At 46.6% G+C, this 16,582-nt stretch overlaps 1 protein-coding gene across 2 annotated transcripts in view; it reads right to left on the bottom strand.

Moving 5' to 3' along the window:
* PODNL1 (podocan like 1) overlaps nucleotides 1-16,582 on the bottom strand; it is a 141,517-nt gene that overhangs the window by 36,263 nt on the left and 88,672 nt on the right. For both annotated transcript variants that reach the window (XM_086963641.1, XM_086963640.1), the window contains exons 9-10: nucleotides 15,991-16,139; nucleotides 10,492-10,698 (exon numbers count right to left, since the gene is read on the bottom strand). In XM_086963641.1, the coding sequence (XP_086819767.1) occupies nucleotides 10,539-10,698; nucleotides 15,991-16,139 (309 nt within the window). In that variant the 3' untranslated portion in view covers nucleotides 10,492-10,538. The remainder of the gene's footprint in view (nucleotides 1-10,491; nucleotides 10,699-15,990; nucleotides 16,140-16,582) is intronic.

A 16,582-nucleotide genomic window follows, 5' to 3' on the forward strand; every position in this document is an offset into this window, starting at 1 on the left:
TATCTCGGATGTAGCAGTACATCTTCCCACACCTTCCGATGAGCTTGGAGAGCGGGTAACGGGGGCGAGAACGGCAAGAGATCACATATTTGCCGATCGCCCGGCGGAGCTGCAGCTCAGGCAGCCATTACGCTGTGCGCCCCCTAGCGCCTCCTCAGGAGCATGTTTATTAACCCCTTTAATCATAGACAATATTTGAGTAGACCTTTGAGACTGTTCAAAAGTGTTTAGTAAGAAATCCTCCTCAATGGCATCAGAGTGCATTGACACCCCATGGTAAAGAGCAGCTCTGTTTAATACATGATTAAACCCAAAACTATCTTCTGTAGGGGAAGGTTTTGTTGGGTAGTACTGAGGCTCAGGGATGTCTGGTGTAAAACCGTATGCCTGCTCCTCTTTGGGATATTGGGGGTTGACATTGTCATCTAAAGGGTATGTTACGTCATTGCCCCCACCTAAATCATATTCTTTGTCAGTGTGGTGTGATGATGCAGGAGATTGAACTGAAGAAGTTATAGGTTCAATGTAACGGTTAGGAGAGGAAGAGGGTGAAGGAGAGGAAGGGTGCATTGGAGAAGTTGCACAGTCCTTCTTTTTGGCAGGAACCACAGGTGGAAGTGGTGTGTCTGCTGGTCTTTTGTTATAGGGAATTGCTTCTGGTCTTTTTTTTTTGTATGGAAGTGCTTCCACATGTCCAGTTTTTGGATTAATATAGACCTTTTTCTGTTTAGGATCTGGTTTAAACAGTTCTTCTTGTTCCATAATCTTCTTTGGCGTCGATTTTTTCGGTGCCAATTGAGGTTGATTAGTGTTCTTTGCCTTAGAAGGAGTGATCGAGTCCCGTGGCAATTTTTTCGGTGCCGAAGATGGTCTAGGCTTGTCCTTATCCTGCCTTGGAGATTTTGATACCGATATTGTAGATTTCGGCGTGGAAACATGTTTTGTTGGTCCTGCGGCTCCGGAATCTGGTTTCCCTTCTTTATTTTTGGAACCGGAGGGTTTCGGAGTCGAAGCTTTCGGGTCTGGTACCGTTTCTGGCTTCGGCACCAACCCGAAGGGTCTTTGTCTTTGGGCACCAAAGGGCGTTTTGGCTTCGGTGCCGAAGAATCCTTCGGTGTTGAAGGATGTTTTGGGGCCAATGGAGGAGGTGTAATTGGCACATGATGTTTTTTCGGCGCCGAGGCACCGTAAGGCGTAGTCTTTTTCCTCGGAGCCGAGTCCGAAGGCGGGGCGTCGGAGGGTAAATTTCGGTCTCGACTGGGCCCCATGGGCGGAGTGCCGACCGCTGCCTTTGTCTTGGGTAGTGTATGTTGTGCGGGGGCAGTAGTACTCCCAGGTTGTCGAAATGGAATCGATTCGTCCGAGTCCTCTGCCCCCGATATGATCTGGAGATCAGGCGAGTCTTCCTCGGCGACGAGTGGAGCCTCGTCTTTGGAGATATCTTCGATCGGATCTCCGTCCTCGGAGACTTCTTCTTCGACGATCTCCTCCTCAAAGATGGCCTCCGGTGCTGGCGCTGATCTCCTCATTTCGTGTCGACGGGTCCTCCGATCCCGAATAGTTTTCTTCTATTGGAAGGAGGCACAGGTTGCGCAGGTTGACTCGTCGTGTTCTGGCGAGAGACAGAGGTTGCAAACCTCGTGATGGTCGCTATGAGGGAATTTTGCTCGACATACCGGGCATTTCTTAAATGGAGTTCAGTCCATGAGGCATAGGCCGTACGTCGTCGATAGGCCCAACGTCCCGCGTCGACGCACCGGAATGTAGCTGGTGATGTCGAAAAGTCTATTCGATCTCGAAATAAGTTTATCTAAAGTTTCTCGCTTCGAAAATGCAGAAAAAGTCTTTTCTAGCCGGAGCGGAAAACTTTCATTCGAACCCAGTGGCGGAAAAAAACAATCTGAGGATGGAGAGGAGTCGCCTATCTCGTGACTACAAAGACTTCTTCCAAGAAGACAACAACCTGCGATCATCCGAGCCCTACACCAGGTGGCGATCTATTGCTAAGTGTAGGATCTGCAGCTCATTTGCCTTGAACATACAGTTTTCGGTATTCCATACTAAGTTATAGGCTACAACCCAGCACAGGAAAACTAGAAGAAGCATTGAATCATCTTTAATCAGCGCTTAACCCCTTCGATGCTCATGACGGAACCCAGCCGTCATGAGGCACGGGTGGCCTGTGCGCATGACAACTGGGTTCCATCATGACCACGCCCGCGATTGGAATGTCCAGCAATGGGCAGGAATTCCTGCAGCAGGCAAAGCGTTAAGGAGGCACTTACTTAGTACATGGGCAGAGGTTCTCATTATCCCATCCCATCACATAAGATTTGCAACTGGCTCAAATCAAATCACTATTGAGGTAACTGTTCAGGTAACAAAATAAGGACACTCTTGTCAAGTGCTATAATTGAAAGAATACATTGTTCAAAGAAAAACTCGTCATAGAACTCATTTTGGTTTGGTATCCTTTCCAAACATTGGATAATAGATTACAGTTACTACTGTATAGGCTAATAGACTGATTACCCACCTAACTATTTCATAATTGCCTTTACCTGGTGAGGCTTTGCCACACTTCACAGACATAGCGCATCTAATCCAGCCAACAAATTAAATATAATCCAGCCAACAAATTAAATACCTATATGGCTTTCTATATGCTTACCCAATGAGCTGCTCCTCTTGGTTACCCTAAAAGAAGGACTAGCTATCCTAGCTTCCTGTAACACCAAGCTGTAGCAGACCTTGTAGGTGCCCACCCCATCTTCTGTGATGAAAAAACTAGAAATTGTAGTAAAGAAGATAACTGTTAAGTAACCAGGCAATTTCTTCCTTATTGGCCTTCCTAGCCTCCAGTCTAATTTGAAGGAGATATACCAATGTTCAAAACTAAAAAAAATGGGCCATTACCAATTGGGTCTTAAAAAGCATATCTAAGCAAATACTGCTACATCCATTGATATTGATTTGATTATCAATAACATTACGAATGCTAACATTTCACTGAAGCAAGCGTAAGTGAACAAAATTCTAATGAAAACTCTGCAGCAAATTATAATCTGGAATGAGAAATAAATATATGAGGAGATGCCAATGTTGCAGCATTACATATGCCTTTGAGAGAAACCTTCTTGAAAGTTACCCAAGAGGTGGCCACCTCTAGGGTGGGATTGCATTGTACGCAATTCAACAAGCAGAAAGATTCTCATAGCTGCAGTGGAATTTGAACTCTTAACCATTGGGCAATGAGTCTGGGATCCTAAACACTAGGCTACAAGTGGTCTAAAAAACACACTGCAAGAAGCGGAATTGAGACCTGAAACACCCTGACCAATATATATGTCCCAAATGCACCAGCAGCACTGTGAATAAAATAAGTTGATGCTGCCAAACAGTAAGCAGGAATCAGGCCTATAAAAAGATGACTGGACTTTGAGACTTTCATAATCGACTGGCCCACCAATATGGGATTTTCCAAAATCCATAAAACATAAAAAAAAAAATTGGCAGTGAACCAGAGGAAGGTGGGACCCAAAAGCAGGCTGATGCTCACCTGTAAGAGAACATACATGGAGTAAATTGAAGTTTATACCCCTCCCCCCCCTCCCAAAAAAACACCTCCGGCTTATATGGAAATAATCCTATTGTATCCCTAAAAGGGACACAGAAAATACTGGTATGAAATGTGGCGGTCCTCATTTCCTGCCTTGAAGTGAGAAAGAAGCATACTGGGCAAGAAATCGTCAAATGCATGAGAGGCAAGCGCTGTATAACCTGAAACTCTGGCTCACTAGAGAAACAGAAACTTAAGAGTCTAAATTGTTCTTCGAGAAGACACTCGACCATGGCCAAAGCAGAAATCGGCCCTCAGCATGCTGTCCCATTGTCAGAAATAAACACTGGACCTCAAGTGATGCTCCTACCGACTGAGAACGTTGGAGCATGAACTGAAGAGTTCTATAACTCAACTATTGGCCTCTTTACACAAATGGCTGTAACTAAAACAGTCCGATCGCTGTATTAGTAAATATCTCTAAATCATGCAAAATAAAAAGGCAACACGATAGATGACAATATTGACGTCCATAGATCTGCTTGTAACTTAAAAGACCAAATCATGGCGCTCGACATTTTTCATGCCTCAAATGGAGAGCTCATTAAATACAGAAAACACTGCATCTTCAAATAGACTTCGCCTCACAACCCTGAACCTGCTTCCTTGGAACAGACTGGCTTGAATGAATATGCATTTTATAAAGCGCATAGCTCCTACTGTAAGGAGTCCACCAGTTCTGAGCAGTCAGAAGTGTGCTGAAGAGGAACCTAAAAAAGTAAAGTTCTGAAGAATAGAACAGCTTATAGCAGCTTTTTTGCCCTGTCAGTGGCACCTAAAATAGGGGCTAAACTGAATATGTTCACATGAAAGGTGTCAACTCTTCATTTAATTGTGATACATTGTCAGAGATCATTGAGACACTATGTAATCGTTCACCAGTCGTAGCCGCATGGTGACAATAGCACGACAAATCTTTCCACACATGTCTAAGAAGTAATCAATACCAGGCCACTTTATCAATAATGCTTCTTACCATGCTTGCATAAGATTGTATAAACAGAACTTTCAAATCCACTGTTCCAAACACGAAGCAGTGACACACTAGAGATGTTGCAAGGAAAACTGCACTTTAGAACAAGCATTGGCCTAGCCAAAAGGTCTCGCCTTTGGAACCTTATAAGTATTTAGTTATGCAGTACTTATAAGGTCCCAAAGGCGAGACTTATTGGCTATGCCAATGCTTGTTAATTATGCTATATAACATCTCCGATGCAGTGGAACATGCCTACATTAAAAATAAAAACTGCATCATACTGTGGCGTGTGCACCAACCATGCACGTGCCTATAAAATGAAATGTCGGTCGAACTCGGATTAGCAATTAAAAAGAAAAAAATTATTTGAAAAACTGTTGTGGGAAGCAATTTAAGCATGAAGTTGCCGAAACAACACGGAAGGGGACGCTGAAGCAACACGCGGGCCGGTGGGGACTAAAGCAAAACATGGTGCTGGAAGCAGCACAGAGAGAGCAGGAGGGGATATTGAAGCAACACGGGGTGCGCATTGGGGATTGATGTGTGAGAGGGAGACCATGGTGAAGGGAGTATTTTGAGCTGGGAGAGGGTAAAAGCACATAGGCAAAAAAGCAAAGTGGGAGACTGGAGAACACAAGGGCAAGCGCATCACAAAGGGGAGGCGGTAGAGACGCACACAGGCAAGAGTGCGGCGAGAGAAAGAAAAGCACAGTATGGAGACATCAGGAGACAGCATGCACTCTCACAGAGTGCTTATACAAAAAGAAAAAAATAGCCCCTGCAGTGTAAGTCTCAATGAGTCTTCCGTATCCCACATCGCATACAATACAAAAAAAACATAACTGCTAGCGGGTGCAGCGGCGTGCGGCCATGCTAATTAAAATTTTACAAAAAGATGGTTGGCGCACTGCTGCTGTTGTAAAGCAATCGTGCTTTTGCTAGCTTGCCCCTAGCAGGAGCGGGTGCAGCGGCGTGCGGTCATGCTCATAGATGGTCGGTGCGCCGCTGCTCGCTCCCGCAAGGTGAATGCCACCACGAGTGTGCTTGAAAAGGAGATGACCGATTTCTAAAGGTCATCTCCTAGAGTAGCGCTGCGCGCTGCCTAGGCGAGACCTAAAAAAACAGTGGCATGAACAAAAGCTTCCGATCCTGTTGGGTGAAAACAATGGGATGGCAGAACATGCTGCTGAATTCTTAGCTGCTTGTAATGACAAAGCAGCTCAAAATCCCAGGGAGACGCAATGAGGTGAGATGTTGCGTGGATCAGACCACTGTTTCAGAAAATATAGAGTCCACACCAAGAAGAACTTGACATCCTTTTTAGTGCACCATTAGTAAATGGTATTTCAAGAATACAGAAAGAAAATACTGTAAATAACAAGCATACAGGTAATACTTGTATGTTTAGCTGTGCTCGTTAAGCTTTGTTGCATCATACTTCATTCGAGACTAGTGTCCTTTGAAGCAGTGCTTAATTTCAGCCAGTGGTTTCCGGTGCACAGCACCAGTACTTACGACAGTCTGCCACATGGTGGTACTGACTGTATCATTTTGAGATCAGCACTACAGTTGTTTATTAATGCACTATACATTAAAAATGACTACTAACCTGCCGCTCAAGCCATTCTTATAAATTTGGGTTGCCTGGAATAGGCTCAACTGTCTTATTTGTATGGTCTGATGGTTTGCAGTGTTTGTTCTATCACTGGCTGCGCTGGCAAAGGCAATAAGTAGTGCATGCTGCAATAGCCTCCTGACAAGGGACCTGACACTTTTGTTTTTACAAATTCAGCCCTGCTTTGAAGGAACTGTAAGACATGGGTCTGCTCTTATTTTATAAGCTCTCTTTCCAGAGCAGTATATGTCTGGGAAGAGTGAGTTCTCTCTCTCTCTCTCTCACTCTCACTCCTGCTGTTCCTCTATCCCTAGCTGCTGCGAGTCTGTGTGAATACCTAGGCTATCCCTAGCTGCAAGTATGTATGATGGGTGAGTCTTCTACTGGCTCTGAGCCTGTGTGACAGCCTCCTGTTGGTTCTCGGTCCATATCAGTATGTCTCTGTGATGTGAGAGTCCTCTATCCTCCCACTGACCCTCTGGCTTTGAGTGTTCTCCTTCCTGCTGGCTAGCTGTCCCTAATGATGCTTCGGTGTAAAGGTTACCTCATCTCCCTTTCTACAGCCCTTGTGTGAGTGTGCGAGACAAGTAAATTCTCCCCCCTCCTGCTGGTCCTCTTTTCAAAGAGTCTGTGTGAAGTGCCTGCCCTCTCTTTCCCGCTGGCTCTCTTTTCAGAGCAGTTAGACTGTGATGTGCTAGCCCTCTCCTTCCTGCTGGTGCTCTTTTCATAGCAGTGAGTTGGTGTGAGCCCTCTCCCTCCTGATGGCTTTTTTCAGAGCAGTGAGTCTGTGTGAAGTTAAGTGTGAGTCCTCTCCCTCCTGCTGGTTACCTTTTCAGAGCTGTGAGTCTGTGTGAATTTTAGTATGAGCCCTCTCTCTCCTGCTGCCTTTTTTCAGAGCAGTGAGTCAGAAGTGAAATGTGAGCCCTCTCTGTCCTGCTGGCTCTTTTCAGAGCAGTGAGTCGGTGTGAAGCTCTAGCCCTCTCCCTCCTGCTCACTCCTTTTGGAGCAGTGAGTCTGTGTGAAGGGAAATGTGAGCCCTCCCCCTCCAGCTGGCTCTTTTCAGGGCAGTGAGTCTGTGTAAAGTGCTAGCCCTCTCCCTCCCGCTGGCTCTTTTCAGAGCAGTGAGTCTGTGTTAACTGAAATGTGAGACCTCTCCCTCCTACTGGCTTTTTTTAGAGCAGTGAGTCTGTGTCAACTGAAATGTGAGCCCTCTCCCTCCTGCTGGGTCTCTTTTCAGATATATAAAGAAGTGGTCCTGTCGGGAACGTGTGAATTGCTTTGTTCAAAGAAATTACTTTATCCACAACATTCAACTTTTTGTGAAAAACATATATGATTTAAAAGAAAGGGTTCAACGTCCCTATTGGGAAACAAAACCGTACTGCTTGAACACACCACAAGGGCAATTATTTTCTAGTCAAACATAGCATTTTGTATTGTATGAATATTATGCACACAAATTAATGAACATGGCTGTCAATAAAACAATATAATGCAGGATAATAAAGTGATGTGCAAAAATGACTTTGTGGTGAAACGCGAAGAAAAATGTGCTTGACATATATTATACAAATAAGAGCAACAGTAGTAATGTTGTACTGTCCCATGGATACACGACCCAAGAATGACTTTGTGTTGGGGCCTGAGATACTGCTTGGACTAGCGTGACTGCAACGTCGACGTTTCGACCCTAGGAAATAGCGCAGCTTAATATGCGTAAAGGGCGGGTCTTCATCAGGACAAGGGGTGCAATAGTTGACCGCTGCAATTAATGATTGAAAGAGATCCTATGAAAATGAATAGTGTAGGATCCGAAAGATTTCTGCATATGTAGACACACACCAAGCAGTTGTGGTCTGAGACAACAAAGAATAATCCCAAAAGTCTCCTCCAGCAGGTTGGAGACGAGGTCTCCAGTAGTTAAGGGGGAGTGATTAATTAAACGCCACCAGCTCGCGGTCGTTAAGAAGGGGAGAGAGGGACGTAACTTCTTCTGTCTGCCTCAGATGAGCTTCTGGCTGGTGGAGACTTTTTGGATTTTTCTTAGTTGTCTCAGACCACAACCTATTGCACCCCTTCTCCTAATGAATACCGGCCCTTGACACATATTAAGCTGCACTATTTCCTTTATATTTATGTGCATAATATTCATACAATAAAAAAAATGCTATGTTTGACTAGAAAATAATTGTCCTTGTGGTGTGTTCAAGCAGTATGGTTTGGTTTCCCAATAGGGACATTGAACCCTTTCTTTTAAATCATATATCCTTTTCACAAAAAGTTGAATATTGTGGATATAGTAATTTCTTTGAATAAAGCAATTGACACTTTTCCGACAGAACCACTTCTTTATATATCATACATACCCAGGTTGTGAGGGACACAGGGTCACCCCATTTTTTCTAATGGCTCTCTTTTCAGAGAAGTGAGTCTGTGTGAAGTAAAGTGTGAGCCCTCTCCCTTCTGCTGGCTTTTTTCAGAGCAGGGAGTCTGTGTGAAGTGAAATGTGATACCTCTCCCTCCTGCTGGCCACCACCTGAAAAACGGTGTGGCTCGAGCAATGTGGGGTGGTAATTTAATAATAAAAACAAGAACAGGAAAACCTACCTTAAATTGCAGGCCGTGTTCCATCTCAGGCCTGGTCTTTCCTCTTCCGTGATCCAGCTGGCACTGGGGCTGCATCAGACTTCCTGTCCAATTCCTGCGCTGCTCTCATGCTATGAGAGCAGCGCGGGGATTAGCCTGAGCAGGCTGAAAAGACGCGCGCTCAGTGCTCAAGCACAGGGAGTCTGTGCTGTTTCTCTAACCTGGCTGTTCAATACAGCGGGGTTAGAGAGACCTAAGTGTGCATGTGTGTTTGGCTAGCCTAAGACGGTCGGCCAAACACACATGGGCACTTAGAGAGTGCACATAGCACTCTTCCTCCCCCTCCCATGCCCGGCCCCGCCCCTTCATGCAGACGCTAGCTGAGCTAGCTGCTTCAAAATAAAACGATAATGAAATATTGTTTAATTTTTTTGCTGCTGGCTCTGAGCCAGTAGGGCGACGCTCCTCTGCCATTGCGGAGGAGTCGCCCTAGCTGCTGGCTCTTTTCATAGCAGTGAGTCTGTGTGAAGTGAAATGTGAGTACTCTCCCTCATGCTGGCTCTTCTCATAGCAGTGAGTCTGTGTGAAGTGGAGTGTGAGCCCTCTCCCTCCTGCTGGCTCTTTTCAGAGCAGTGAGTCTTGAAGTGAAGTGTGAGCCCTCTCCCTCCGGCTGGCTCTTTTCATAGCAGTAGGTCTATGTGAAGTGAAATGTGAGCCCTCTCCCTCCTGCTGGCTTTTTTCAGAGCAGTGAGTCTTGTTGAAGTGAAATGTGAGCCCTCTCCCTCCTGCTGGCTTTTTTCAGAGCAGTGAGTCTTGTTGAAGTGAAATGTGAGCCCTCTCCCTCCTGTTGGCTCTTTTCAGAGTAGTGAGTCTTGTTGAAGTGAAATGTGAGCCCTCTCCCTCCTGTTGGCTCTTTTCACAGCAGTAAGTCTTGTTGAAGTGAAATATGAGCCCTCTCCCTCCTGTTGGCTCTTTTCAGAGCAGTGAGTCTTGTTGAAGTGAAATGTGAGCCCTCTCCCTCCTGTTGGCTCTTTTCAGAGTAGTGAGTCTTGTTGAAGTGAAATGTGAGCCCTCTCCCTCCTGTTGGCTCTTTTCAGAGCAGTGAGTCTTGTTGAAGTGAAATGTGAGCCCTCTCCCTCCTGTTGGCTCTTTTCAGAGTAGTGAGTCTTGTTGAAGTGAAGTGTGAGCCCTCTCCCTCCTGCTGGCTCTTTTCAGAGCAGTGAGTCTTATTGAAGTGAAGTGTGAGCCAACTCCCTCCGGCTGGCTCTTTTCATAGCAGTAGGTCTGTGTGAAGTGAAATGTGAGCACTCTACCTCCTGCTGGCTTTTTTCAGAGCTGTGAGTCTGTGTGAAGTGAAGTGTAAGCCCTCCCCCTCCTGCGGACTCTCTATACCTTGCAAGAAGGTCAGTCCTCTCATTGACATCTGAGGCTGTGATGGATGAGCATGCTCCCTCCTTTTCAATCTGTATCACTGACTTTGAGTATGGGGAAGGGCGAGTCATTTCCCTCCTGTTGGTTTTGTGTCTCAGTATTTAAGTCTTTGTGATGGTAAAACCTCTCTCTCCTGTTAGCTCTGAGTCTGTGCAGTGTCGAGCTCTGAGTCTGTGCAGTGAAATTGCATTTCCTGGTTCTGTAGAGGAAGTGAGCACTGCCCTTGTGCAGAGTTCAGGGTACAGTCCTTTACAGAGTACTCACCGGCCAGCAAAGGGTGGGGTCAGAGTTGGTCTGGCTGGTATTGCCCCCTAGGTTTCCGATGTGCTGTTCTGTAGTCTGAAGCGCTGGCTGGATCTTGGGATGTTAATGGTGATTTGTTCAGGGTTGCCCGTTGTGTCCACCACCTCCAGGTACTTGAGGTCCAAGAACGAGGCTTGTGGTGTGCTGGCCACGGTGAGTCGGTTAAACCTAGAGATAACATGGCAAGAAGTATATATGCATGTTGTGGGATTTAAAAGGCACAAACCTATCTACAAAGCAACACTGGTGTACAAAAGGTGGATTGTGTGGGCTGTATGGTTGCAGAAGTCCAGGAGGTGTTTATCAGCATGGCATCCATCATCTAGAGTGTTACTAGCAATATAATGTTTTGCTTGGAGAGGAGGGCCTTTGGTTCCTTCCTAAAAAGGAGGAATTATAGAGCCTTGTCAATACAGTGGAAAAATTCAAATCCTGGTTTAAAATGTATCCTGATATCATATCCTGTGTGTGAGAACTGAGGACATGCCTGAGTGCAAGTGTCAGGAAGACAATGTATCCTATTCCTCTAAGTAAATAATAGATTATGTCTCTGGCGGTTTGTAATTGTGTACTAGGATGAAAAGCATGCCAGCGTAATATATATTTTGAAGACCAAAGTCGCTTATAATATGCTACATAGGGCGGCACCAGTATACAGTTCTTGACAGAGGTATTTATGTACTTTGTAGCATATATTATATATTCACGTTTTAGCAGTCCCTCCAATAAAGAGGTTCAGTGCAGAATAGACCTGCAACATTTTGAGTGGGTGTTCACTTTGGTAGTAATTTTGACCAGAGGACAGTAATAGTTGTAGGAACCTGGGTTTTTGTTGCCGTAATCCCCCCCCCCCCCCCCCCCACACACACACACTCTTTTTGCCTGTTATTTGATGCAACTTTGACTGGAGTGCACCAGGTTCCTGCTAACTAGGTCCCCTGTGCCAATATTCTTTCCCCAAAACAAGCCATCTGGTCACTTGATCCCCAAGTGACCAGACCTTTAGTACGTGTGCCCAAGGTACCAGAGGTACCCGTAACTAGGGATCTACAGAGGTGCTGAAGAGGGTCCCTAAGAGCTGCAGCATATCTTGTTCCACTCTAAGGGACCAAGCACCAAACTCTGTGACCAGTTCATTTACAGACAGTTCAAGTGAACAGGTAAGCCAGCTTAAGATATATACCGGTCACTGGTCAAAACGAGTTTCCCAGCAACATGAGGGCTTCACTGAAAGCTATCGTGTTTGGTATCAAACACCTTGTATTCTTAAACCCACATTGACTCCAGTAATGGATTTAAATAATACATGCACCCAGAGGGTACCTTACAGGTACCCCCTGAACCCTGCTAGCCTTCTAGTGTGCTGGCTGACTGGTCCAGTCCATCCTGCCACCACAGACAGGTTACAGATCCCCTAGGAAGTGAGAGCAGTGCTCTCAGCGATCAGAAACAATGCCGGCTCTGGGGCGAGGCATTATCAACTCCTCCCCCAGGAAGGCTGGTATATCAGCATAGCAAGGCTGGAGGCTTCGAAGGCCTCTGCCGCCTTTGACATGCAACCCAAGGCTTCCTCAGACAGGGGAGATTCCACCCCTTGTCCTGGGCCCATCAGGCCCTGGAGAGGCAGGAAAATTAGCTATGCAGGCGTGTTGTACGGCCAGGCTGGACATACACTAGGGTGAACAAGCCAGAAGTGAACACAAATATAGAAATTCCACCATCTTGTGTGTTGTGGAATTAGGAACTCTGGGACAGGGTGACGCCCACTCCCCAAAGGAAGTGGTAATCTAAGGGGTGTAGTGACCCCAGTAGCCCTTCACGCCCCTTAATACCCCTAAATTTTATTTAGGGGACCCCCTGATACCAGCACTTCGAAGGAGTGGGCAAAGAAAACTGCTCACCCGCGAACCGAGGAGCCCGACTGACTTGGTGCTAATCCTGCCAGCCTACCTGCTTCACCCGACCATCATGGAACAACCGACTTGTCCGGCTGCTGTGTAGACTCCCAAGTAACTCAGAGGGATGGCAGTGCTTCCCCACTTACCAAAGAGACTCCCTTGGAGTAGTGGAGCTACTCCACTGCAGCCACAGGCACCAAAGAAACAAGATCTGGTTCACCGCCCTGCTGCTCACCGGGACAACTGATGCAGCAGCAGCCCAGGTAGAGGTAGCTGTGCTTCTACATCTCAGATCCGTCCTCCCTTCAAGTGTGGGGACACCAGAACTGACCGGAGCCGCACAACACCAATACCTGGGGTACTGGACACATGGCAGCAGCCTAGGCTTGATGTGTCAAGACCAGACACCAACGCAGAGTAAAACCGACTTGCACATTGAGACACTTCAGCGAAACGGAGATCCACATCGTGAGTGGCCCAGCCGACCTGTTGCCCATATGCAGCAGAAACCAAGACAAATAAGTGAATCTGCGACCAGCGCCACCCGATATCCCCAAAGTACCCTTGCACCTACGCTACACAGCCCGAGTCCAAGGGAGGTGATGGCACCAATGGGGTCCTCGGACTCATAAGAGCTCAGCCCACCCTTGGGTTTAGTCAGACTGTACTTCAGTCGCTGCCTGCAGCCTTTTTCTACAGGCCTCCCTCCAACCGCGAGTGACTCCAGCACAGAACCTGATGCCAAGAGACACCACTGCACTTGAGCCCCACCGCCCAAGGAGAAGTGGACCAATAGTCTTCCCCTCTGTGCCCAAGGACCTCAAGGATCGAACCCCTTCTGTGGGTTCCCCCGGACTGGCCCCTCAGTCCCAGCTTACAGCCTCTTTCTAACCTGACCGTTCATTAAAGTGAACAGGGTACCCGACGCTGCGACACACCTCTGCACCCAGATGCCCCAGAGCCTCCCGAGGGGACCTATTGGTTTGGCCTTGGACCTTGCCCCATAGTCACCTTAAGTCCTGAAGAACAGTCCCCTAACTCACTGTTAGGTGCAGTATATGTCCCCCCCCCCCCACCCAGGATAACATTACTGCACCTAAAAATTGCACTAATTTTAGAAAACTGCATTTATAACTCAAAAAGTACTTGCCTGATTCCTATGATCACGGTATCTAAATTCATATGAAAATATGTGTTAATTTTAGAAATTGGTCTTGGATTTCTTTGTTGAATGTGTGTCTCACTGCCAATGGGTGTGCAATATATGCTTAGCACTACCCACTGATAGGCCTAACTGCTCTCACACACTGCCACAAAAGAGAGCATTTGGGAGGTCATTTGTGCCTCTTAAATTCCTTACAGGTTTGCCTGGACTCTTTACACAGTGTTCCTCTTTTTGGTCCATTATATAAAGAGCCGGCTTCCTACAGTAGGCATCCCACCTTGATTCAACTACATCTTGGTATTTCTTTGTTTCTTATGGATGGACGGACAGCTGGACAGACATGTGGATGGACAGGTAGATAGATTTATTTCACATATATAACATCTGCTCTATGCCTTGACTCAAGAAAGGAAAGTGTCTCAATGGTTATCCTCCTCTACTGCCACTAGGAGAGAAGTGGAAAGTCACCTTTTTTTAAACTCAATATGACTCTCCAGAAGACCCATGCTTCAGAGTTTTCAGAAAAACTCATGTGAATGCCTCACTCAAATCAATGTTAATGCCAGACTGCTGGAATGCAGAATAGTTTCTTGTGGGGTGGCTATCATCCAATTACTGTCCTGCAAGCTTTGAGGAACATTTCGGAAGGAATTGAGGCTAAACAGCTAATCAAGTCTGATGCTGCTGAATAAAAAGTTACTTGCCTGCAAAACTGGTGATGCCTATCATTTATTAAAGAATTACATCCAACCCACCAAACCTCTGCGTGGTGTCCAGGCAGGCATAAGGGTATCATCTAACTTCACACAGTGATGACGCCTGCACTATCTGATTACAAACCTCTAACCATTATGATGAATTTTCAAATGTTTTACTACTACACCGGAGTGATATGCTAGATGACATGACTGTAAAACTGCAAGAACCCATAACAGATAAGCTACAAAAGCGATGTAACATAGTATTTGTCCAGGCAAGTTCGGATGCCATTTCCAAGGTATGTGGTGCAATGTATTGGTGTGTGCATGAATAGGCTGTACTTTAAGCTAGCAGTATACAGATGTGCATCAGGACATGGTAAGTGACTTTGACTTGTAAATCCGGACACTGCTTTATATCAGTTCACTGAAAATGGTGTTACCGGAGGACGAGGACTGTGATGTTGGCGGTGCAGTGAACGGTGTTACTGAGGAAGAGGACTCTGAGGTTGGTGTGATTTGAACCATGTTACCTGAGGAAGAGGACTCTGAGGTTGGGCGTGCTGTGAACCATGTTAACCGAGGAAGAGGACTCTGAGGTTGGTGTGCGGTGAACAGTGTTACCTGAGAAAGAGGACTCCCAGGTTGGCCGTGCTGTGAATAGAGTTACATGAGGAAGAAGACTCTGAGGTTGGGCGTGCTGTGAACCGTGTTACCTGAGGAAGAGGACTTTGAGTTGGCCGTGCTGTGAACTGGTTACCTGGCTAAGAGGACTCGAGATTGGGTGTGCTGTGAACAGTGTTACCTGAGGAAGAGTACTCTGAGGTTGGTGTTCTGTGAACCGTGTTGCCTGAGGAAGAGGACTCTGAGGTTGAGCGAGCAATGAACTGTGTTACCTGGGGAAGACTACTCTGAGGTTGGTGTGCTGTGAACCGTGTTACCTGTGAAAGACTACTCTAAGGTTGGTGTGCTGTCAACCGTGTTACCTGAGGAAGAGGACTCTGAGGTTGGGCGTGCTGTGAACCGTATTACCTGAGGAAGAGGACTTTGAGTTGGCCGTGCTGTGAACCCGGTTACCTGAGTGAGAGGACTGTGAGGTTGGGGGTGCAGTGAACGGTGTTACTGAGGAAGAGGACTCTGAGGTTGAGAGTGCTGTGAACCATGTTACCTGAGGAAGAGGACTCTGAGGTTGGGCGTGCTGTGAACAATGTTACTTGAGGAACAGTACTCAGAGGTTGGTTTGCTGTGTTATCTAAGGAAGAAGACTCTGAGGCTGGGCGTGCTGTGAACCGTGTTCCCTGAGTAAGAGGACTCTGAGGTTGGGCGTGCTGTGAACCATGTTACCTGAGGAAGAGGACTCTGAGGTTGGGCATGCTGTGAACTGTGTTAACTGTGGAAGAGGACTCTGAGGTTGGGCGTGCTGTGAACCATGTCACCTGAGGAAGAGGACTCTGACCCTGGTGTGCTGTGCACCTTGTTACCTGAGAAAGAGGACTCTGAGGTTAGCTGTGCTGTGAAACGTGTTACCTGAGGAAGAGGACTCTTAGGTTGGCCGTGCTGTGAACCCGGTTACCTGAGAAAGAGGTTAGCTGTGCTGTGAAACGTGTTACCTGAGGAAGAGGACTCTTAGGTTGGGCGTGCTGTGAACCTTGTCCTCAGGAAGAGGACTTTGAGTTGGCCGTGCTATGAACCCGGTTACCTGAGGAAGAGAACTCTGAGGTTGGGTGTGCTGTGAAAGGCCTCGGAGCTGATGGAAGCGATGCGGTTGTTTTGAAGGTGCAGGCACTCTAAGGATTCTGGCAAGTCTGGGGGAACGTAGGAGAGCTCATTGCTGCCCAGGTCCAGTGTCTGCATGTGGAGAAGGGGAAAGATGCCATCAGATTGTTCTACTGTCCTCCTTTGGACACTAACAAAACTGAAAAGTGCATATCCTAATCTTCACCTCAGGCTAGCCTTGCAATCATGATATTCAAATGTACATGAACCTGTATCATCTTACACCGTAAATCTCATTTTACCATCACTTGCTGTGTCTCAGTTGCTGACTTCACTTCACTGTCTATTCATGCCTTTTTCCCCGATTTTTCTGCACCTCATATCTCATTTTGCCATCCATCTGCACCCCATGTTTGTTCTTTCACCACGCCTTTACACCTGGTGTCTCATTATATCATGCCCATGTACTTTATCGCACTTTATTCTAATACTTCCAATTTCTCATTTTACAGTCCCCCTTCTTTCCATGTCTTGTTTCATCATCTCACTCCACCCATTGTTTCTCTACACTGTCC

Source organism: Lissotriton vulgaris, chromosome 1_1 (assembly GCF_964263255.1).
Source record: "Lissotriton vulgaris chromosome 1_1, aLisVul1.2, whole genome shotgun sequence".
NCBI lineage: Eukaryota > Metazoa > Chordata > Amphibia > Caudata > Salamandridae > Lissotriton > Lissotriton vulgaris.